Source organism: Pseudonaja textilis, chromosome 4 (genome assembly GCF_049901715.1).
Source record: "Pseudonaja textilis isolate UNSWEBS1 chromosome 4, rPseTex1.2, whole genome shotgun sequence".
NCBI classification, from domain to species: Eukaryota; Metazoa; Chordata; class Lepidosauria; order Squamata; family Elapidae; genus Pseudonaja; species Pseudonaja textilis.
The window spans coordinates 69283206-69308074 of NC_141993.1; the positions used below are offsets into that span (position 1 = coordinate 69283206).

General features: G+C 34.5%; 2 protein-coding genes and 1 long non-coding RNA gene across 6 annotated transcripts in view; 2 read left to right on the top strand and 1 right to left on the bottom strand.

Annotated features, from left to right (window-relative positions):
- Window positions 1-10483, top strand: part of ARHGEF26 (Rho guanine nucleotide exchange factor 26) — a 77176-nt gene extending 66693 nt beyond the window's left edge. For all 4 annotated transcript variants that reach the window (XM_087933329.1, XM_087933328.1, XM_026701648.2 and 1 more), the window contains 4 exons: window positions 967-1176; window positions 4507-4574; window positions 6041-6145; window positions 8173-10483. In XM_087933329.1, the coding sequence (XP_087789455.1) occupies window positions 967-1176; window positions 4507-4574; window positions 6041-6145; window positions 8173-8315 (526 nt within the window). In that variant the 3' untranslated portion in view covers window positions 8316-10483. The remainder of the gene's footprint in view (window positions 1-966; window positions 1177-4506; window positions 4575-6040; window positions 6146-8172) is intronic.
- Window positions 10484-12719: 2236 nt separating this feature from the next.
- Window positions 12720-23619, top strand: LOC148125881 (uncharacterized). Its single transcript, XR_015743606.1, has 2 exons — window positions 12720-12858; window positions 23470-23619. It is a non-coding gene; the product is annotated as an uncharacterized LOC148125881 (long non-coding RNA).
- Window positions 16271-24869, bottom strand: part of DHX36 (DEAH-box helicase 36) — a 29621-nt gene continuing 21022 nt past the window's right edge. Inside the window, exons 18-25 of the mRNA XM_026701651.2 lie at window positions 23479-23652; window positions 23175-23261; window positions 21969-22052; window positions 21744-21843; window positions 21565-21655; window positions 19911-20031; window positions 18967-19119; window positions 16271-16748 (exon numbers count right to left, since the gene is read on the bottom strand). Coding sequence (XP_026557436.1) covers window positions 16563-16748; window positions 18967-19119; window positions 19911-20031; window positions 21565-21655; window positions 21744-21843; window positions 21969-22052; window positions 23175-23261; window positions 23479-23652 — 996 coding nt within the window. The 3' untranslated portion in view covers window positions 16271-16562. The remainder of the gene's footprint in view (window positions 16749-18966; window positions 19120-19910; window positions 20032-21564; window positions 21656-21743; window positions 21844-21968; window positions 22053-23174; window positions 23262-23478; window positions 23653-24869) is intronic.

Genomic DNA, 24869 nt, shown 5'->3' on the forward strand with positions numbered 1-24869 from the left:
CATAACTGGAATATAAATGCTCACAACAGTCAAACAAAGACCTACAAATCAATAAAACCTGCAAAGTAATGTGGCTAGTAAGATGAAACAAAGGGTTTCACTGTTCCTCACCAAGGGCCTGGACAAAGAGCTTAGAGGGAAACTTTATAAATAATCTATTTCCCCTTAGTTAGCATTATTGTCACCCAGATCTGTAAAAGAAAGCTGGTTGTTTATTTGCCACCTGTCTTACCATAGGTCAGCTCTGAGTGGCTTACAGTTACATATAAGTTAAATCATTAAAAGATGAAATTGAACATTAAAACCAAAGACATGGAGAGGGCGGGGGCGGAATGGGGATGGGTGGGTGGAGGTGGGATCTGTTACTCAATCAACCACCTCCATTGTACAGCAACATCTTTGGGCCCTTACGAAAAGATAGGAAGGTTGAGCCAATCTCTCTCATATTGAGGGGCAAGATGTTTCAGAGGGCAGGAGCCACAACAGACATGACGCTGCCATGATGATGTGAGTTTGACAGCCTGTTCTAAACGACTCAATATTATCGTTATAGCAATAGTACTTATAGACTTATATCGCTTCACAGTGCTTTACAGCCCCCTCTAAGCAGTTTACAGATTCAGCATATTGCCTCTAACAATCAGGGTCTCATTTTTTCCAATCGTGGAAAGGTGGAAATCAACCTTGAGCCTGGTGAGAATTGAAGTTTTGGCAGCCGGCAGTCAGCAGAAGTAGTTTGCAGTACTGCATTCTGACCATTGTGCCACCATGGCCCTATCTTGATAATTAGATCCTTCATGGATGTTTTCTTTTTTGTCTTCCTTTTTGGTTGAACAGCTCAAAATGTCTGAAAATTAGGCATTGTGGACTGTTCTCTAGACCTTTTGTTGCTCACTTGACATGTTTAGCATTGATTTGAATCTAAGCTCCCTTTGACTTGTCTCTTTTGGTTCCCTTTATTGACAGTGATGAGAACTACAATGTTACAGATTACTCTTTAAGGGACCAGTTACTAGTTGAGCAATGTGACAATGAAGAACAGAATTCCTCTCCAGTAAAAAGCAGCACACCGATGCTTTACTCTCGGCAGAGTTCTACCAATCACCTCTTCAGATTAACTGCCCTGAGTAACCATGCAGGAGAGAAGATTGAACTGCTTTTGGGAACTGAAACTCAGTAAGTAAATGTCACTCAGTAAGTAATTTTTTTCTATTTGCTTTTTAAATCTGGGATTCTGGAACAAGACTTTTCCATCCATTGTATTGTAATATATTTTTTCTGCTTCTGTTCACATTTATTCTGCAAATACATAATAATTACATACTTTTAAATTATTTTTAATTTGCTTATTTTCTTGTTAGTAGCTATCATAGGATTACAGATTTTTCAGACAATACATATTATCAAGTTAATTAGAATTAGAGTTGGAAGGAACCATGGAGGTCTTCCAGTCCAACTCACGGTTCAGGCAGGAAACCCTATAACATATCAGACAAATGGTTGTCCAATCTCTTCTTAAAAGCTTCCAATGTTGAAGCACCCATAACTTCTGGAGGCAAGCCATTCCACTGATTAATTGTTCTAACTCAGGAAATTTCTTCTTAGTTCTAGGTTGCTTCTCTCCTTGCTTAGTTTCCATCCATTGCTTCTTGTTCTACCTTCTGGTTCTTTGGAGAATAAGATTGACTCCTTCTTCTTTATGGCAGCACCTTAGATATTGGAACACCGCTATCATGTCACCTCTAGTCCTTTTCATTAAACTATACATTCCCAATTCCTGCAACCATTATTCATATGCTTTAGCCTCTGATCATCTTTGTTGCTTATCTCTGCACTTTAGTCTCCGTATCTTTTTTATATCATGGCAATCTATGTAAACACATATATTGTGTCCAGTCCCATAATCAACTCTGTTCCTCTTGTCTGCATTCTTTCTAGAGTCTCCACATTTTTTTTATATACTCATGATTAAAACATTTAAGTTTGAATAGCAACTTCATGCCTTCTTTGATTTGAGACTTTGGGATTCCAAGAGAGTCTTTGCTAATTTTGCCTATGAGAAGAGCATATACTGTATGTATGTATGTATGTATATTGTATATATATTGTAAAGGCATCACGGTACTATTTGTTCCTTTACTATGTTTATTACATTCATTATTTGTAAAAAATAATAATAATAGTGATGTAAAATCTCTTTTCCTTTATTTAAATTTCATTTTGCCTCTAAGAGGTTCAGCCTAAACATTGCATTCATTTCATACACATTCATTTCCTAAGAAATAAACATTATAATTCAGATGTTAACTGCAGACTGCAGGGAAGCCATGGAAACTATCTTGTTGAATTCTATGTAGTCTGGAAAAAGGAGATGATAAAAGAAGCTCCCCTTCCTTGTTTGGCTAGACTACATTGAAAGACTATTCATCCCGAGAAAGCAACAACAAGAAGCATCTTGTTTTCAATGTTTCAGATTCCATTAAAAAAAGTTCCATTTTGTGCATCTGAGTAGCTTGCTGAAAACTAAAGGTCTAAATCTGTTTCTGGAATCTGGAAAGCAAAAGACTGTGTATCTGCATAAAAGTCTGTACATTTTTGCCCAGTAGCGTTAGGACATTTCTTCCATCTTAAAAATTAAAATGAACCATGAAGCATCGCATTGTGAGATACACAGACAGATGCACATTCCTATAGGATGGCTATAGATCTACTGATTAAATATTGCAATGTTATTAGATTAAAATGCCAGAATGCCCCTGGTAAATTCAGCCAGTTTGGAAATTGGCATAACTAAACCTTTTCTATCCCACTTCAGTCTTTTAAAGTCTAATTATCCAGACTTCTTCATTGGAAGAAATGAAGTTTCTTCTAATATTGCTTAGATGTCTGTGCTGTATTTCAAATGACATGACAAGAATCATTAACATAAGTGTAGTTACCTATTTTCTGATGTCTTAAAACTTAAAATCACTTTAATATATAATAGCTTTTTCTTTATGTACCCAAGTGATTTTATTTTTTGAGCTGATCCATGGAGTTCTGTTTCCGGAATTGCCCTACATGTATTACAAACAAAGCACCTTCAAGACATAATTACGTTTGTTTTTTTTGTTAGCAAGCAAATAATAACTCCATGGGCTATATTTTCTTACTGCATTAGCAGTGTTGTGAATAAATAACAATGTCTTTTACATAAAAATTTTTGCTTTGTTTTAATACCAAAGCATAATTTAAAAAGGTGTAGCGAAGATATTTGAGGGAGATTAAATAAAGACCAAATTAAATAAAGACCAAATTAAATAAAGACCAAATTAAATTGGTCAATTTATTCTATCCCAGAGCCAGGGAGAACAACTTGGGTCTTCAATAGCTCCCGTCAGGGCAGGAATTATCTGTGTCTCTGAAAAGATGTTATTCCAGAGATTAGATATTGCGACAAAGAAGACAGGGTTCCTGAAGTGCCATGAGAACACCTTCACCTTACCACACTAATTACTGCTTGCTTCCAGGTGGAATACAAGATGCTGATTGTTACCTACAGGTTACTTAAAGAAACACCTATCTACCATAACATCTTCCTACCTAATTTGATCCTGCAGGTGGGGTGCTCAGATTCCTTCAATTAAAACCAAGTTTTGATTTTAATTGTATTGGGCTTCTGAAAAGGTACCTTCTCTGTAGCACCACCTACCTTCTTAGAATGAGATCCTCCCCCCCCCCCCAAGATATGCATAGCCCCCACTGTGCTCTTATTAAGATGAGGTGGCCCACTATCAAACCCTTCGGTGAGGAAGAGTGAGACTCCCACTTCATTGACTTTGACGTCTTTTATGGATTTCATTGAAATAATCTTTGTTAATTGTTGTTTGCCGCCTAGTCATCAAATAAGGTGGCATATAAATTTAGTTAATCATTCTCTCTAGATTTAAAAGGTTTTCACATCTGCAGCCATTCTGTGCACTTTTGTCCCAATGCAGATCTTAATCACCTCTACTGAGTCACTTCTTTGGCCTGGGGCAGAGTTGAATGCAGGTAACATCAACATAAAGATAGTAACTTTATTCCATGCTAATGAATTACCTCCCAGAGCATCTGTGAGTTTAACCTCCCCCGCCCTTGAGAGTTTAAACTTCCCCGCCCCTGCCAACTAATACTGGCCACTTAAGAAACAAGAAGTAGCACGAGGTGGTATTGCCCACTCCAGAGTCTCCTGTACAGTTCACACATATATTTATGGTATCAAAAGTCAAAGAGAGATTCATAAAGATTTAAGAGGATCATTCTCTTCTGTCCTAGTCTTATCAGTGCAACCTTTCTAAATTCCAATTAATACAGGTCTAAATGATCTGTTTTCTTCAGGAGCTTCTATGTACTGCTTTCTCCCATGTCACTTTAAAAGGGAAGTGTGGACACTAGATCTTTTAAAATACGTGTAATATAAATATATACATGTCATTAAAAAGAGGAAGATAATTAAACATTCATAATGTTTCTCCCCTTCTTTAGGAATGAGAGAGCTCGCTGGATTACTGCACTTGGACAAAGCAATGATAGAAGAACCAAGGACAGGACAAGTAAGTAAGGAATGAGAAAATTATCTGGGGTTGTAATGTGAGCTTTAGTGAGCATTAATAAAAAAAAATTAAACCTAAATAAATAAACCTAAGTAGGTTTCTGGTGTTTTTTCCCCTGGCCCATATTTATCTGTCAACTTCGAATTATAACTAGACAGTAAAAACTTTACTAAATATTATTATATTATATTATATTATATTATATTATATTATATTATATTATATTATATTATATTATATTATATTATATTATATTATATTATATTATATATCATATCATATCACTATAATACTTATTTTATATATATACTATTATAAGTATAAAAATTTCCATTTTGCTTAGAAAAAAACTCACTCCCCACATAGTCTATGCCTCCATCTAATTTTAGAGTACCCTTTCAAAATACTGTACCAAACTATATTGTGCCAATCCATTTTAAAGACGACTGATTTCTTCTCTAATCTGTCTTTATCCTTTGTTGTTTTTATTGACATAGACTGCTTCTGTTAAGAAATTATTCCAATTTGTTTATTCTGTTTGGTCTCAGATAAGAACTTTTAATGATATGAGCTGTGTAATGTTTGATTAGCATTTGGTAGAACAATACTGCCCCACATTTTCTGGAAATGCCCTAGACAGATTTTTCCTGACTTATATCTCTGAAAAATCTAGCTATACTGGTTTTCCAGTCCCATTTAACAGAAGCTTACATCTGATATACCTCCAAAAATGTACTTTTACCTTAGCTTGTATTCCTCAGTGATTTGGCAAGGTTTAAGGTGACAAAGAATGGATGCTTGCCTGTTGCATTTTTTTTAAACTGTATACATCATTGTCTTTAAGTTATTTAAATATTTTCCAAGAGTTTTCGCTCTCCCTCTCTGAATTAGTTCTGGCCAGTTGAAAGTAGCCTTTTCTGCATTTACACTATGTTCTGATTTTAAGCTTAAATTTGGCTGATCCCTTAAAAGCATGTTTATAACTATATGCCTATTACTTCATGTATCTTCTCCTGAGTGTTATAGCTTAAACAGAAATACCCAGTTGTAAAAGTAATCTTTACAAACTGTAAAAATTCAGGTGAAAATGGTTTCTCTTTTAATTAATAAAACGTATGTGAAATTGGCTAAAGAAAAGAAATTTTATAATAAGTAACTAATTTCCTTTTACTTCTCATGAGAGATTGAATAATACTTAAGAAACTTTCAAGGATGCTCCCTACTAGTCTGTAGCTTTGGATGTGATTTACATGAACGTTTTTGATCTTGCTTCTTTCTGTATTCTGTGATTCTCCTCGATTTGCAGAAAAAAATCAAGAATTTTCCATTTGAAGACAGTTTGGAAACTGCATGCAGAGAACCCTAAGTCATATGGAATATGTTTATAATTGCTTCATCGTTAAAGTGAATTCCTGAGCTTTTGAAATCTACCATATGATTCAATAAATACTATTTTTTCCCCTCAGCATTGACTCAGGTAGAAGTTATCAGGTCATACACTGCCAAGCAACCTGATGAATTATCCCTCCAGGCTGCTGATGTAGTTCTTGTTGATCAAAAAGTCCAAGATGGTAAGTAAAGGGCTTTTCCAGTGGTTTAGTGGCTGTAAAACCCTTTTAAATGCAAAAATTCTGGCATCTGTGCTATTGAAAATTATAATGTTACTCTCTATCATTTATTCTTTTAGAGTTAGGATATCTTAATTGAGATTTAATATGTAAGAACCAGTTTTACTTGTTTAAGATATTACGCTATTATAATTGAGGTTCATGTTTCATTCTGTTTTTGTCTACATAAGTAAAATGTGGATTATCTCAACATAAGTACCTTCTTTGGGCATTTTTTTCCCCAGTATGTGGAAAAACATAGATGGAATAAAAGTACATATAAATGTGCTTGAAAAGAAACATTTAATTTGAAAACGTCTTTCTGAAGAGATTTTTGAAAGTCATTTTTGTAAGCAATATGAGTATTAATAAATACCATACTTGTATCTTTTACTTATGCTTTCAATAACATCTGAAGTACTTTCTATAAAGTCTAAATGTCATGGAAGTATCTGATCCTGTAATTTTATTTAACCAAGTTTGGTAGGATATTCAAAATAGTCACTTGACTGAAAGCCACAGAAATATATTGAATGTTTCTAAGTAACCACAAAAAAGGAATGCAAAGTATACTGAAGGTTTAATGATTAATCTTAAGAACATTAAGCTTTGCAAATTCAAATTAATACTTACTTTAATTGATAGTACATGAAAGAAAACAAATGGCCTTTTCCTCCAATCCCTTTGGGACCCAGAGTATTTGGAATGTGTACTTTTGGTAACATTATACGTATTGCTGTTCAGAAAGTTAATTACATAACACTTTTCTGTATTTCACAACTATGATTATCCTTTAGAAAGTAACCAAAATAATGCAGATAGTCCTTGCTTAATGTCTATTTGTTCAGTGAGAATTCCAAGTTACGATAGAGCTGAGCAAAGGGATTTACAATGGATCCTCAAAGTTCTGGCCATTGCAATAGTTCTGTGTTCACATAATCAAAATGAGTGTCCCTGTGGTTCACCCACATTTATCTATTTTATTAAAGTTATATGCAGCCCCTCTCACTGGTAAGTACCTTTAGGTGGCTTACAACAGCACAAACAACTATATTAAATAATTAAAATGTTAAAAATATTGACCATGTTTACAACTACTTTTTGGCCACCAGCCTACCCATGACTGCCAGCTGCCCCCAATGCCCTGCTCTGGCCATTACTGCTGCACTTACCACTATTCTGTTGCCTAGTGCTGCCTTTTATGCCACATTATTTTGTACTTGTTCAAGAATTGTCTTGAAGGTAATTGTCCTATTTAAAAAACACTGGTATGGCATTTATCAATGCTTATCTGGTTTCATTCTGTACAAGTTGATGGTTTCTGACCAGTTTGATGTGAGACAAAATATAGTCTTTGGGAATTTTGACTTTATTAAATTATGTCCAGAGACCAAGAAGTTTAAGTCTTTGATAAAGGAGTCCACGGTAGATTAGGATTTAATATAATGATATCAGCCTGGCCATTAAACTTCACCCTTTGAAATAATTCATTTCTCTCTGCTTGGGAATGCAAAGCCACTGTTTCCCTTATCAACTGATACAAAAAAGAGAGAGTTTTATCTCTTCTCTCCAAAGGAAAATATTAACTACACAGATGATGAGAGGTAGAAACAACATTATAGCTCCTGGTGATTATGCTACATTTACTTTTCTATTGTCCTTCCCTTGAAGGAAAAAAAATGGTGCAGGTAAAGTAGAGCTAATGCAGTCCTGGATGTGCTTGTTCAGCAAAGCTTATAAATTCACAGTGGCGAGTTTTGGGGCTCAAGCGGTGCAAGCTCCCTATCCTATTTTAGTAAATTATTGAGTATCACTTAATTACCAGAGGGTGAAGTAATACACAAAGCTTTATTAGATTAATGGTCTTTGAGAACTCAGCTGCATATATTAAACGCAATATTAAACTCAGTAGAGCTCCATTGGATCTGACAGATTTCTTTATCCTTATGGTGGCTTTTAATGTGTTTAATCCCTTTTGCACTTCGTCACAGGTTGGTATGAAGGAGAGCGATTGCGTGATGGAGAAAGAGGCTGGTTTCCAATGGAATGTGCCAAGGAGATCACATGTCAAGCCACAATTGACAAAAACATGGAAAGAATGGGACGTTTGCTAGGCCTAGAAACTAATGTATAAAGTTCTCTATAGCAGGGGTCTCCAACCGTGGCAACTTTAAGACTTTTGGACTTCAACTCCCAGAATTCTTCAGCCAGTAAAGCTGACTGAAGAATTCTGAGAGTTGAAGTCCACAAGTCCTAAAGTTGCTAACGTTGGGGCCCTGTGCTCTATAACACAGAGACTCTAGAATTTGCACTAAAGTCAATGGCATTTTGGTCCCTTCCATTTTATGTTGGTAGCTAATCAGATATATGAAAATAGATTTTTAAGAATGGAAGAAATTAACCCAATTGAAAAATAAGGGTTCTGCTGAATCAATTTCTTCACAATAAACTTTGTTTTTAAATTTTTCTATAAATAAATGTTGATTTAATAGCATATGTTGATAGCATTCCTATTTACAGTATTTACAAAATATTGCTGTAACTTATATCTAATACACCTTTGTTCTAAAAACTAGTTCTGTAGTCCATTCATTTCACCTTCTATTTTAATTTAATAAACAGTTTTAATTGCTTTCACTCCCACAATCAACATTTTGAATTGGATGAAGCTTCTGTTTTGTGTGCAGTTGCTGTGGTGCACATGATGGAGCTACCTGTTTGTATATTTTGAAGTAAAGAAAGGCTGTTGAGTCCCATGAACATTGACTATCACCCTTCCAACTGATTTCGGTTGAACTGAAACACAATTGATTTCATAGCATATACTGTGATACTAGTCAGGGACATATGATGAATGAAGACACAGAGACTACCATGGCAAAGAGCAAGGAATGGTTCTGATTCTACTTATCCAGTCTCCAGATAAGAAGATGGGAAATTGCCCACATGTTTTCAGGATGTTGCTTCTCATGAGACTTCAAGACAGCAGCCTTTGCAGATTTGAGTGCCATCTTGCTCGGAACTATGATGGAACCTTTTAAAAGACACTTAAGTTCACAAACCTTACTTTCTAATTATTTTTGCAAATTACCTATTAGCCTTCTTAAATCTATTAGAGACTTTTGGAACAACAAGATTGAAAAGTCTTCATTGGGCAAATTTATACTCAACTCTGAACAAATTACAAGTCTTAATTACAAACTTAAGGATTCAAAAGAATTTGAAATGAAACAGCAAAAGGCTAAGTAACATTTTAGTCTAAGAAAGTTATAAATGGATTAAAGACCAGTCAACTTGGAGTATTTATTTTTACTATGAAATTTTGGAATTAATTATAAAAAAACTTAGGGGAAATAAACTTGACTATCATGGAAATTTCATGTGATAACAAGTTTTAGAAATTGGTTAGTGCAGGAAACTAAAGATTTTAAGCAAAAAGAAAAAAATAAAAAACATTGGAAATATTAAAGATTGTTAAAGAATGGAGCCAGATGTTAGAAACTACAATATCAATGGTGTCAGTAATGATGTCTGTTTCTGTGGACAGGCAGTGTTGAAAAGAGGTTAATGAAGGAATGATAGGTATGTGGATCTATAGATGACAGGTTAAGAGAATGATTTGGAAATACAAAAGAAACCGGCTGAAGTTTTAAAAAGGAAAAGTTAATACAAATGATAACCCAAAAGAATGATTAATTCAATCTATAAAAAAAGATTGTTAATGCCTTGAAGAAATCCTGACATGGAAAAAGAATTGAAATCAAATCCTACAACCATAATTGATTGAATGAAAGGTAAAGACTAGTAGAATTAAAAGGAAAAAAAATATAAAGTTGCTTAATTTGATCAAATAAGATTTTTTTTAAAAATGCAATTAACTGGCAACCCCCTGTAGATTTTTTTTTACCAGCACCAGGATTGAAAAGTTGGCATTTTATGGATTTGTTTAGAAATAAGGAATGGAATGAAGATATAATCTGCTTCATCTTACAGATGAAGAGATATTACATTTGTTTATATTTATGATAAAAGTTGGAAATAATTATATATTTCTTATTTCCTGCACTTTTTATTATTGGTTTCTATCATCCTCATTTTCCCTCTAAGTTTAATTTGTATTAGTTTTTATTATTATAGTTGAAATAATTAAAATTATATGTATTTTTTAAAAATATGCTATGATGCACTAAACAGCGTTTCATACTTGAGTTATAAATAGTATTTATTAGTACCTTTCTGCTATCTACATCACTTGCTGTTTTGAAAGACAACCAGGGAAATAAAAACAGAAATGAAAAAAAATCAAAATGTGGACTACATTAAATTAAAAACTGGCAATTTAAGTGTTATTAAAAAGATTTATTGGTAAGTAAATTTTGATCCAACCGCATAAAATCTAAGTGTGTTGTCAAGAGCTAAACCATATGCAATGTGTAAGGGAAAGCTGATCTATATATACCAAAAAAGGATGCTACAGTGCAAGGCTTAAATTTCAGTGAACTACAGCATGACTTAAATATTTGGGGTGCAACCTATAAAAGTTCAGGTGGCTATTAGATGATAGTAGATGGGGTGAATAGAGAAAGAGAATGTGCTTAGCTGTTCAATGCCATCTAGTGGTCATTCTGGATTATGGTAGATGTGCCATAAGAAATTGAATTTCTATGAACAAGAAAATAGCACTAGCACTAGACTTGTATACCGCTTCACTGTGCTTTACAGTCCTCTAAGTGGTTTACAGAGTCGGCATATTACCTCAAACAACAATTGGGGCCTCATTTTATCGGCCTTGGGCCAATGAGAATCAGGTCAGCAGAATTAGCCTGCAATACTGCAGTCTAACCACTGTCACCATGGGTTAAATCTTACGTAAGTTTATGAGCAAACTTTTACTATTTTAAAATTACATGTGGGTATTTTCTTAGCTAATCTTAATGTTGAATCAAGACTAGTCGCTTGAATTTCACAAAATTCAATTTTTTTATTTTTTATTTTTGAAACTCTAAATTTCCTTCTCCTGCTTTTCTTTGTTTTGTCAAAGATTTAGCAATTCTCCCCGCTTGATCCACCACTAAGGGATGAAGAAGCCATCCCATCAGTAACTTGGTAGTAGCAAAAAAAACAACTTTATTAAAAAAAAAAACCTGCCCATGGTATTCAGACTGAACAATTGTAAGTTTGGAGTGAGGTATTAGACCACCGAAATGTCCTCTGAAAAAGCTATAAGTAAAACACTGTATTATTCTGGTACTGGCAACTGCCATTTACAAACATTTAATATGAAGTCCATCTGCTTAAGGCTGCAATAAACTTCTGCAAAAGTTTCTTTTGCTGCTTTGTAATGGAATGAATACATAACTCATACAAAAAGTGCAGGAAATTTGTGGTCGATAAGTACAACACATCTACGAGGACTCCAACAAATATGTAAACATGGTTACTAAATTTACTCCCAAGTTATTTAGACAACTGACTTCATGCCAGCCACTAATACTCTGAAAACTGTGGTGCTTTACTTACGAGGCACCCCAAATTCTTCCACTGTGATGTGAAATGAGAACTGCACTGAGAAGTTATATTAGTTGTGGTGGTACAAATAGTATTGCAATAGACTCCCCCCCCATCTGTTATTAACTGAAATTTATTCTCTGATCTGGTGTTATAAGTGGAATGAACATAATAAAGGAGTGGTAACAGCATTTCTTCAATAAATAACATACTCTCCCAAGATAAAAATTGGTCAGGATTATGTTAGCTCTGTACATAGTAAAGAAACAGTAGCTGCTGAGTTTTTAGGGATGACCCTTTATACATAGAAGTCTGCATCTGAACTGTGTAAAATGGAAAGTCTTGTTTGCATTACTACCATTATATCGCATGATTCAGTTTTGAATTTCACCAATTGTCCAGTCTGCATCAATGGGGCATACGCTTACAGCTCACCTCTCTTCATGCAGACACAGTCCATTCATTCATTGGTTGGTTTTGAGGGTGCTGGCCATCTAGGCCGTGATGGCAAACCTATGGCACACATGCCGGAAGTGGTATGCAGAGCCATCTCTCTGGGCACGCCAGCCGTTGCTGTTCCAGGTTCCGGTGTGCGATGGCCAGCTGGTCTTTGCACGTGTATGTGTATTATAAACCAGAAGACCATGTGCACTGGGGAACTGCTCTTCCTGTTTCCTGTGTTTTGGCATTCAGTGCCCTTTCGGCACACACACACTCCTGTTTTGGCACTTGGTGCCGAAAAGGTTAACCACCACTGATCTAGGCTGAGTGCAAGGATCCACCTCACGATGGATTCCATATGAACTCAAATCACTTGTCCCCATACTACCAGTCTCATTTCTCTCATATCTGGAATTGGGACGACTTTGAAGGCCTTCCGTATGTGTCTCTGTTTGCAATATGATGCAGCCGGTGACCACCTCCCCCATGACTATCTGATCATTTGTATTTCCATTGTGTGTGGTACCTGTTCATGTATCTTCATTGGCTACCATTCCACCCCATAGAGTGCCACTGGATGGACAACTATATGGTAGATCTTCGATTTAAGCACAGCAGGATCTTCCAGATATAGAGGACGTTAGCGACCTGGCACCACTTCATCCAGAAGCGTTCGTTTGTGCCCAGGCATCCAGAAGCGTGTCGCCATCATTTATGCAGGATACAAGGTAACGAAAATCAGAGGCCTTTACACGCTGAGTATTATCAAGTGATTGTACCATTTGTCTGGATGCTGCATTTCAGGTATTAAGTTTTTGCCAAATTAAATTGAAGTCCAAATTCATTGAGGCATGTCTTCCATTGGTAAACCAGTTGCTCGATCCCATCCTGGGTTTCATTCTGAATGGAAAGTCTGGCTAACATGATATTCAGTCTGAAATGGAACATCTGCTGTTTTCCAGTATTGCCTAAGGGGCTGGATTATTAAAGTTTGAACCAAGGGAGTTTGCCTTTAGGATGACGTAGAGCATCTATGGTTCCCAAGCCAAAAGACGTATCTGGAAGTAGTATATCCATACAACACTGAATCAAGAATTCTAGTTCCTGGATCAGAAAGCATCTGATCATAAGATTTTGCTTTTGTATGAAAAATTTGCATGCTGCCAGGAAATTTCTGGAGTTGAAGTCCACACATTTTAAAGTTGCTAAGTTTGAAAAACAGTCCTCTTGAACAACTAACATTTCGGCAGGCACAGATGAAAGTAGATGTTGAAGCAATGGTAGTCATGGCCCTGACTTCCTTCAGCAAAAGATCAAGCTCCAACTCCCTATATGAATTTGGCTTCAGTTCTGATGGGATTGCAAAATTCAGTCCAACTACAATTGATGAGCTTTTAGATGATTAAGTAGTACACCGCTCGGCCTTCAGGGAGTCTCAAGAAGTGAACCCATCAACTTTGGCCCTAGTAATAGCAGCCCTTGCCTCTATATATGCCAACAATCCAAGTGAAAAAAATCAAAAGCAATTGAAGGAAGAGGATGAAAGAACATTTAGGTGGCCAAATACAATTTCTATAAAATTACAATTAATATTTTAAAAGTTTTCTAACGATTATGGTTACATGTCAGATGACAAACATCGGCTTGGAAGAAACGGTTGCTGACAGTCTTGATGAAATGCTGTTAAGTCACAAGGAGTCAGAAAATGAAAAAAAGTTAAAACCATTTCATTCCAGATCCTGAAGTTTATATGGTTGAAAAGCAAACATGTAGTAACATATATTATTAAATAACATGTATTATGTATTGATAGGATACATCTCTATTTTTGGTTACTAGCATTTAAAATAAACATTGTTGCAATATGCAAAGAGAAAATATAATCAAGTGTTTTTTTAAAGGGAACAAGTTATAAGAAGCAGAAAGATTTGTATTTGACCATACCTCATGCTAAGTACTATAACTGGACCATGAGAAATAAATATGCTATGAAATGAAATGCAAAATGTTGAATCAAATTAGCCAATGAACTCAGTTAATATATTGTCATTTGGGGAACTGCTAATATTCAAACCGTACCATTTTATCTTTTACATTAGATAGCTATGTATGTAACATAATTCACTGCTTGGTTACACAAAGTTTGAAATTTAACCCATTAGGAACACAATATACAGTACGCAATATACAGTATGCAACCAAAAATTCCATTAGAGTAACAGTTTGTTTCCTAAGATTCATATAAGAAAATTATAAGATACACACTAAAATAACTTCTATTCCTTAAGGACGAGTGTTTGCGAAAGGGGTTCAGAAAAATTAAACCAATATTAATTTAAAAAATGCCCACCTAGCAGTTCGAAAGCATGCAAATATGAGTAGATAAATAGGTACCAGTTTGGTGGGAAGGTAACAACATTCCATTGGCTTTAGTATATAGTTATGCTGACCACATGACAGAGATGCCTTTGGACAATGATGGCTCCCTTGGCTAAGAAACAGCTATCAGCATCCCCCACCCCCCTAGAGTTGGACTGCACTGGATAGGGGAAACAACCTTTACTCAAAAAATAACAGCTACAGCAAGGAATCTCTAGACAACCTACATGTACTGAAAGGCATGATTCCTACGCAATATATAATACTTTCCAGATGAATTCACTGAGAAGATTCAAGATCCTGTCAAATAAAACCACTTCTACAGAGTTGTTTCTAGGAATCTATGCAAAGATAGCAAGGATTTTAACGGAAGTACTAAATTTTATTTGGACTACTGAACCTAATAATGTCCATTTTGTTTATAGGGATGGAGAGAAATAATGTTCAACTTGAATATCAATACAACCTTTTCTAGTGACTCTTCTAAATTTTACAAGTGAACTGGAATTATTTTTTCAAAACTGCCTATTAAAGAAAATGAGCATATATAGCAAAAATATATTGAAGCAAACTGCAAAAATATATTAGGAAACCAACTAGAAACCAAAAATAGGGATTTGGGACATAATTTATGGCAAATATAAAGAGTTCATCAGGTTATAAGAAATCAAATACAAAACACATATTCAGCAAACAAAACCTCAGATCACACAAGCAATGTCTATAAAATTACTTAAAAAGATTTTCTAAGATTTAGAGTTGCATGCCCCAGGAAGATGAAGGTCTTGTACCATTTTTATGGTTTAAGAAAAGTATTTCAATTAGCTGGATGTGGATTGACGCATCAGTTTCAAGGTATCTAATATACTTTGAACTAGATACTGCTTAAATCCAGATTCTGCAAGAAATATTTGCGTTGTGCTAAAGAGTTCGGCAATGACATTGAGACACTGCCAACACAATAGCTCTGCTCATAACTTATATAATGACATATTTATACTACTCTTGAAATAACTTCATGAATATTCTATAATCCTATAATTATGCTATAATTTTCTACATTATGTACACTAGGACAAATAATGTTTCCAAGCCTGCACACTCTCCAAATGTGTGAATTTCAACTCCCACAAATCTCAGCTGGGAAGACTGGGAATTCACACATTAACAGGATGTCCAATATGGACAGACTGATTTAAAAAAAGTAATACATGGGTTCAGTTATAATTGCAGGAACAATTTTAAAAAATAAAGAATACAATATTGAAATAGAATACTGGTTGTTCCTTAGTATACAGTTAACGCGTACTTGATTCCGTATTTATTTCTGTTTCACAGCCCTATATTCAAATACACTTTGCAAGGGGAAGACATTAAAACCTGTCCTCATCTAAACAGCTGACAGTTTTTTGCAAGCTATCAGAGAAGGCTTTATCCTGTAAATAAAGCCTTGGTTGATGAAAATCAACATGTTATTTCTTACATTGTATGCAAAACAGCTGGAACGAAGCACGTATTTATTCCTAAAATGATGCAAACATAAACCCATTTCATGAATCCCTTTCCCATCAGACTCTTTATCTAGTGACTTTGTTCAACTTTACAGACCTTACAACTCCCAGCAGGATATCTTCTAACTGAATTCCTTACTAATTATAAACAGACAATAAATAGAAGGCTAATATTCAAAAAGTAAAATTTTAGTTTTTCTGATCACTTTTCAAACCAACAATTTCACAGAATTGTATAAACCAAAGAATGTTAAAAATCAGTTCATTCTTTTATTTTATCCAACATTTCCCAGAGGGAAATAAGTCATACAAGAAGCAGCAAATAGCTTGACGCACATATACAATATTACAGATGATAATGCACTTAGAGCTATGTAAACAGGTACTTTATACACAGCATGCCATTTACACAAAGCCATTATGAAATATTAATGTAAAGATGAAATATCAAGACGCCCAGATATACAAAAAAAAAAATTAAAAGGAGGGATGGAAAAAAAGATTGGTAGCACTCCCATGTTTTCAACAGCAAGGGAAAACTATTAATTGTATTGTTCATTTTGGAAATGAGGCGCAAAGTTTCTGGCAGTTTCATTCTCTTGTGTAGTGATTAAGTCTATAATAGCTGTCAACACTGCAGTGTCCCTTGATTTAGTATCGTTCCAGTCCACAGGTTGCGGATTTTCTATTTTCTCTTGCAGAAGGTCATCCAATTCTTTTTTCAAATCCTAAGGATAAAAAAGGGTTGTTGGCGAAAGTGAGTAACATCAAGTTTTTTCCATTAGAGGCCATTCTCAGCTTATAACCACAATAAGGATAGGAATTTCAGTGCTAAGTGATATGGTCATTAAGTGAGTACTCACTGGATCTGATTTCAGACCATTTTTATCATGGTGGTTAAGCAAATCATGGAGTTATTTAGCAAACGACACAATCATTAAAGTGATTCCCCAATTGCTTTGTTTGTCAGAAGCTAGCAGGGAAGATCGCAAATCACAGTCATGTGACTACAAGATGCTGCAACCATTGTAAATGAAAGCCAGTTGCCAGGTGCAAAAATTATAATCATGTAACTGTATGGTGGTGAAATGATTATAACTTCAAGGATGGGTTTTAATTCCAAGGCCATTGTAATTTTGAACCATTGTTAAATGAACAGTGGTATGTTGATTACCTACCTGTATTCTGTTTTTATATACAGTAGCTATATTAGATTATCTAAACAATATATTTTCTATATTTATTATTTCATCTATACTCTTCCCTTTACACTTTCAAATATTAATACATGCATACATGTATCTCTTTCTCTATTGAATTCATCCTTCATACATTTTCCATTGTATAAAGTATAGGGAAAAATAACACCATTCTTTCAGTCTTCAGGCATAAAGCAACCTTCAAAGATGTGTTAAAATTAAACAAGTTGCACAGTCAACCAGCCATAGTCATGTTTATCCAGTTTTATTTGCATACCTGCATATTTAAAATTTTCACAGTATTTATGACCTTTTTAAAAAAAAAAATCTTGACAGTAATGTTTAAAGTATTCATTTCAATTTCTTTTTGATATATCACTATTATTTCCCTACAAATCTCTAAAACATTCTTTCCAGAATTCCCTTATTTCAGTTACTCTGCATTTGCTTTGCCTTTTTAGTCTTATTTGTTGCTTTATTGATTACTATTATTTTTCTCTAGATAGTTCAGGCACAATATTTTTATCGCTTTTTTCATCATTTCGTAGAAGCATTTTCTCATTCTCATTCTCTTTAGCTTAATCTTTTTATCAAGCATACTTTCATATTCTTGCCGTTACTGTACAAATACTTTTGCAGCACTCTATAACAGAATTATTTTCATTCTATACCAAGCAACTTCCATATTTTCTTTTCACTCATTATTTTGGGAAGTAATACTTTTTTTTTCATTTAGAGCTTCATGTTTTCTTTTCATGCGGTTATTTTTTCATTTCCCCCCATCTTTTCCCCTCAATATTTTATCAAATGCAATTAAATTTATCACTATTAAATTTCTATTCAACACACTCAAAATGCTTAATAAAATTAAAAAGTTGAAAATATAAGTTAAATTTAAAATTTACTTTAACTTAAATTTGCATCTTCAGATTTTCTGCAGCTAGAAAAGAAACCAAACCCATCTCCTACATATCCAGAAATCAACCTTTGAGCACTAGAGAATATTTCAAAAGGACTGCCTGTAGTTCTTAACAGTTCCATGGGTTTATAACAGGAGGGAGAGTTTTTAGAAAGTCAACTGTTTTGTTTTGGGAACAACTTTATCTGTTCAAACTATATAAAGATGTAGTATATAATGCAGTTTTGGACTCTTTTTTTAATTGCAAGTATCAAAAGAAAATGATATTAAAGGGACCAATAGTCAAAATATTCTGTTTTCAAAGTAAGATACTTGTCAAAGTCAAGTTTAATGCACATATATCTTTAAAAGGTAATTGCTAATCTATGCGGAACATAATACATGAAGGTCAAATTAAATAAGTAATCTCAGCTGAATAGCAAATACAGTACTGTAGTTTAATATAAATATTATTTTATAATTAATGTTAGCATTCCAAATAGAAATATTTGGAAGGTTTTAAACAACTTTCTATCTTAAGTCTGTGTATGCTTTGAAAATCATTTGGAAGAAGCATTTTGGATCCTGAGTAGGGCAACATTCTGCTATTAATTAAAACTGCCTATATTTTTCACAGGCGGTAAAAAAAAATGATGCAGCTGTTTTAAGCATCAGCACTTAATGAAATGCTTGAATAGAATTATGCCTAATATTTTTTCATATTTTAAGAAAATAATCTACATGAAACGTGTTTTTTAAAATAGTCTTCATAATATAATTATAAAATTGGGTTAACTACAGAATTATTGTAAGTAGCCAATTCCACAAGGGTAGCAGAAACTCACTCACCTTTACCAGCTGTGCTATTCTTGCTGGAGACTGAAAAACAATCCATTCATCTACAGCAATTGTATCCTGATCTTTGTCCTTTTGAATTGAAATGTCTCCTCCAAAAAACAAGAGACAATATGGCGAAACTTCCGTACAGTCATACAGGTATATCTATAGTAACAAAAACATTTAGCACACAATAAATATAGAAATATAATCAACATGAGGCCTTGGAACATTGTTTGATTTTTAAATGCCTTGGCCCTTTACGATGTCCATATAGCACAGTAAATCATGATTTACAACGAAAGAAATAAGCCCCGTTCCTGCAGCTCTGCAAGTTACATTTGTTTTCTACTGTAGCCACAAAGAAAAAATGAGCAGTTTTTATTTTTAACCCAGCAGGCATTTCATATTATCTAATTCACTCAGTTTAATTAATGTAAAGGCTTGTTTATCGTTCAGTCCAAAAGCACACCTTTATGACACTTGATTGAATACAAATCAACTGAGATATTTTTGTAATAATTATATAAACGTTTTCTCTTTTATACTACTAACAGTATTACATAGGGCCAAATGCTAAGCAAAGGTGATGATACCTTTGTACCTTTTTGCTTTGTATTAAGCAAAAGCATGATACAAAAGTGAATATACAGTAAGATTTATTCATAGAGATTTATTCATACTGGCTACATCTTCTTAATACTTAAGTATTAAGTACTCAATACTTCTTAATACTTAATACTATGTATTTAATACTTAATACTGATACCTTCCAGTTTAGGATTATCTACCTATTGCTATTACTTTTTTGAGAAAAGCTTAATTATTTCTGATATCTGTAGCTTATAAGGGTTGTTTGAGATGAAACAAGCACAGAAAGACCACAGCTGTTTCAGCAAAGTCCATCTATATACACATTTACATTTAAAATTAGTAAAAAAAAAAAGATAACTTACGCTACTTGTCCTCATTTTCAAGTGGTACACTAGCCAGTTGTAATGGAATTCTGTCTCTTCAACATTCACAGATTTGGGGTGAATGTTCACTGTTCCATCTGTTTTGGTGGAAACTTTAACCCTGAAAGACACAAAGCAGTTACAACTTACATGACAGAGACATACAGGAATTTTTTAAAAATGATTTTTTTAAAGGCCTGAAAAAAATGACCATTTGCTGATTCACTCTCCATTCTATAGTGAGATAGTGACTTCTGATTGGAGTTGGGGGAGCCTCTGAAAAAAGTACCATGGAGGGAGGTGACTAGGAATGGGGAAAACTGAAGAAAATCTGGATTGTAGTTTCCTCAATGACATTAAACAATTGTTTCATGTAAGGATCAGCAAATGTAAATGTGGAACATATATGTCTTCTCTCAGTAATTACGTTAGAAAATAGCTTTCAGCACACTGAACCAATGTTTCTCAATCATGGCAACTTTAAGCCATATGGACTTCAATTCCATGGCTGGCTGGGGAATTTTGGGAGTGGGTGTCTGCCAAACATTACATTAAAACCTTAATAAGAACCAGAAGGTATATGCAAAAGAGATTAAGAATGATTTTTTAAAATTCCTCATTACAATTAAAATAATCCAGGTAGTTTCCCCAAAGAATATGTATAAATTCTTTTATTTTTGCTTTCCATGTTTAAAATCTTGCTTTTTCCACAAAGATAGTTCCAAATCGATAACCCACTGCTTCCTTGTTATTTAGTTTTTACATAGTGGTATGTAAAAAGGTATTAAAGAAAAGCCATCTTCTATCATTTCCTAATTCAGGATATCCCAGAAATATATAATTAAAATATTTTTGCTAAACAAACATACTTTTAGAATATGTAAAAGAGAGCAATTAAGAGCTAAGATGTTAAAATGTTCATTAGCAACACCATCTAGTGACAAAACAATATTACTGCAACTTGTTTCAAGCTTTCAGATGTTAATACAATCAAACAATATGCTTCAATAAGATCTGATTAGTTATTTCTTAAAGAAAAATATATTCATACAAAATTATTTGGATAAGACTTTAGAGAGCCTAAAATAACTAAAGTAAGCATCAAATCTAAATCAGGGGTGCATTTCAAAAAAATTTTTACCACCGGTTTGGTGGGCATGGCTTGGGTGCGCTTTGTGCGCGTGCACACTTTTGCGCATGTGTGCGCCAAATGAGCACTTTGCGCAGGCGCAGAGGCTTCCCGACTACCTCCTGCAATCTTGCACTCTCCCTGCCGCTTCAGCAGCTGATGCGTGGCAATCCGCTGTGCCGTGCAAAGCAGCTGCATTTCACAAGCAGGGAATAAAGGTTAATATGGGAGCCCGGATGGGCGGGTGGGCCCAACAGCAGAGCAGCGGAGAGAACCGGTTTCGTCTCTGCTGCTCATCGGCGCTACCGGCTTGGCAGAACCAGGCCGAACCAGTAGAATACCACCACTGCTAAGAATGCTCATTGAAAATGATTCCCTACAATGATTATACACCAAATCTTAGCAGGCAGAAGTGCTAAAAAATTTACCAAGTAAATTTGCTGTGATTATGGAGCTCTGCTTAATAAATTAATCTATATGCATTCCTACTAAATAGTCTCAAGAGTAAATTTTCAGAAGCCTTACATTTTTCTCTTTTTGCTGAAGTTTGCTCGGATTTTTGCCACCTTTGGATATAGTCCAGCACAGATAACAGCTTTGAGTAACTTCTCATTTTCTAGAAGAAAAGACAGTCAGGGGAAGTGAAACTCTCAATGGAAGAACTGAAAGCCTTCCTGTTATTTTGCTTCTCCCTCAACATTTACCTGAATTAATGTTGGATTTGGGATCCCTGGGGTTCCTACTATTCACAAACCCAGCTGCAAGGAGATGTTCTGCAAATTGCCCTTTCATGTTTCGCAGCATCTAGAGAGTAACATATAAGCACCAATTAACCTCTTGCAGATTTTGTAAAATGCAGTTTCCTGCCAGAAGCAGTGTGGTAGACGTAGTCTGGATTCCCTACGCCCCAAGAGGCAAACAGTTATTACCTGCAGGGTATTTGAAGAAAGAAAATACTCCCAGCAATAATCCTTCTCGTACCTGAAGCCACGCCGCTGAGCTTCTTCCCAACCCTGAAAGCAAGAGTTATGTTTTACTAGATTGACTCAAAGAAAAACTGAATAAAAGTGATTGCTAAACTACAATGATGCCAGATACCAAGTAGATTCAATAATTTTCATAGGAAATAGGAACTTTTATAATTAAAATACATTATTTTTGAAAAAATACATATACTGATAATCTGTGTCATATAGCTATGTATTTATGCAAATCAGGAAAAAGCCCCAAACAAAATCAATAATGTTTCCTTATAGCACGGGTGTCAAACGCAAGGCCTGGGGCCAGATCCAGCTCGCAGATTACTTAGACCTGGCCCTTAGGGCCACCCTGGAAACAGCAAAGGACTGACCTGCAGTGCCTCTGCCACTAAAAATGGAGCTCGTGAGGACAGCCCATGGCCATCACAAGCTCCAATTTCTCTGTCAGAGGAGACCATCACAGCTGAAACAAGAGCTCGGGAGCCCATTTTTGCTGGCAGACCGCTTGGGCCACCACAGGTGCCCCAACATGAGTGACATCAAGCTGGCCATACCCACCCTGGCCATGTCACAACCTTATGAATCACAACCTTGATGCAACCCTCAATGAAACTGAGTTTGCATTATGATATAATAAGAGTAGGGAAGGAATAATCTCATTGCCCATAGCTTCCTTGTAGGGGAGATGGGTTGGCATAAAAATCTAATAATAAATAAGGAATTCCAAAACACTATTTTTTAATAAAAAGGCAACTAATGGACTATAATCCAAAAGTTTACCTTTACCTAACCTATCACAAGATTTTTTTTTAATTGTTCATGAACATATTTGAAGTAATTACTCAGCATTTAAAACAAAGATAAGGGGACTTTGTGATATACAAACTGGATGAAATATTGAAGTGAAATTAAACTGAATTATGTAGAATCACAGCAGCTGCCGATGTAAGATTTTGCTCTCCAAATTAAAGTATTTGTGACATAGATTACACTTCACTCTTTCAATAAATTAAATATATACCGCAGTAAAAAAAAAACCCTCCCATGGCTTTCATTCATTGCCCAGCAATAAAGGTTTCTTATATCTATGAATTATGCATTCTTTTCTTTCAAAGAGGCAGCTACCTCTGAAATTGTCAATTGTAACAGAATTACCTTGAAAGCATTCACAACAGTCAGGTGATCACTTTTAGAATTTCTTGAGAGTTCCTTTCTTCTTGCATCCGCCAATTTTTCTTTACCCTTTAGAGGAGGAAAATACTTATTGAGATAAATAAAGAACATTTATTCATTTGTTTAGTTTTTTAAAAAACATTCTGAACATGCAACAAACAGCATCACTGAATTTGATAGTTAAAATAGAATCAAGTAAAACATCGGATTTCTTCAAGCTACTTCTTACTGACATTTTTTAAAAAGACATCTTACATGTTTTTAATTTTATTTTCAGATACATTACCAAGGGAATGACAAAGGGGTCCTTGAAGCTGAGGCCAGCTGCAATAGTGAGAACAGGATCTAAGCAACAGAATAAGGCTCCAAACAGAATCATTTTTCCAATGTGTGGCTCCACAGGTAATCGTGCCAAGTGGACACCAAGTGGAGTCAACTGTTCTTGTCTGTCCAATGCATTCTATCAGTGTGAAGAGAACAGAGACAGAATCAATGAAAAAAATATACAACGTGAGAGAGGAGAGCAAGGATAATGGCTTTAATAAAGAAGAATGAGCTACTAAATTAGGTTAGGACAATTATTAGGTTTCTTGCAGCCGCATTACTCTTTAATATCTAGCATGGCATATTTATATAAGAGTATTATCTGTGTTTATTCCAAACTATTCATTTCATCACATGAAAATAGAAAATGAGGCCAAATTCAGTCATGATGTTGATATATCAAAGTCATTCCTTGCATTTTTCATCCATAGGCAAAAATAAGGACAAGAAAATTCACACACGGATTCAGACTACAGGTTAACTAATGTACAAGAACAGAACATAAACAATATACATAGAATTCTGGACATGATTTTTTAAAAGAATAAAGTTGAATGGCTAATGTTTTGTAAGTAAAACATAAAGCTTTCATTTTAAATAATTTCTAAAATGTGCAACTGAAATTATTAAAATAAATATCCATTGCTTATCGTAGTTTACTGATTCACATTTTATTTCATTTATAAACACAATATTTATAACATTTTATTTTATTTATAAGTGACCATTTCTTTTGCAAATCAAAGAAAGAAAGATATATAATTTCAAAAAGGAACATATTCTGAATCTGGAAAGCTGCAATGTTAAATTAGTATTTGTAGTTATACCAATTATTTTTATTATAAAAAGAAGACTGTGTTACAGTAAATGATGCAGTATTTTAGTCTAAATACAAATGAAATATCTAAATTTAAAACTGTATCCATTTGACAATTCTTTAAATTTTCAATGAGCACTCTAAAATTAACTATGTATACATTTGTTAGTACATGTAGTCCTTGACTTACAACAACAATTGAGCCCAACATTTCTGTTATTCAGCGAGACATTTGTTAAGTTAGTTTTGCCCCATTTTACGATCTTTCTTGTCACAGTTAAATGAATTACTGCACTTAATAAATTAATAACCTGGTTGTTAAATGAACTTGGCTTCCCCATTGACTTTGCTTGTCAGAAGGTTGCAAAAGGGCACAGCAACAGTCATAAATATGAACCAGTAGCCAAGCATCTGAATTTTCACATGAAAATTCACATGATCATGGAGAAGCTGCAAAGGTTGTAACTGTGAAAAACAGTCATAAGTCATATTTTTCAGTGCCGCTGTAACTATGCATGGTCACGAAACTGTTGTAA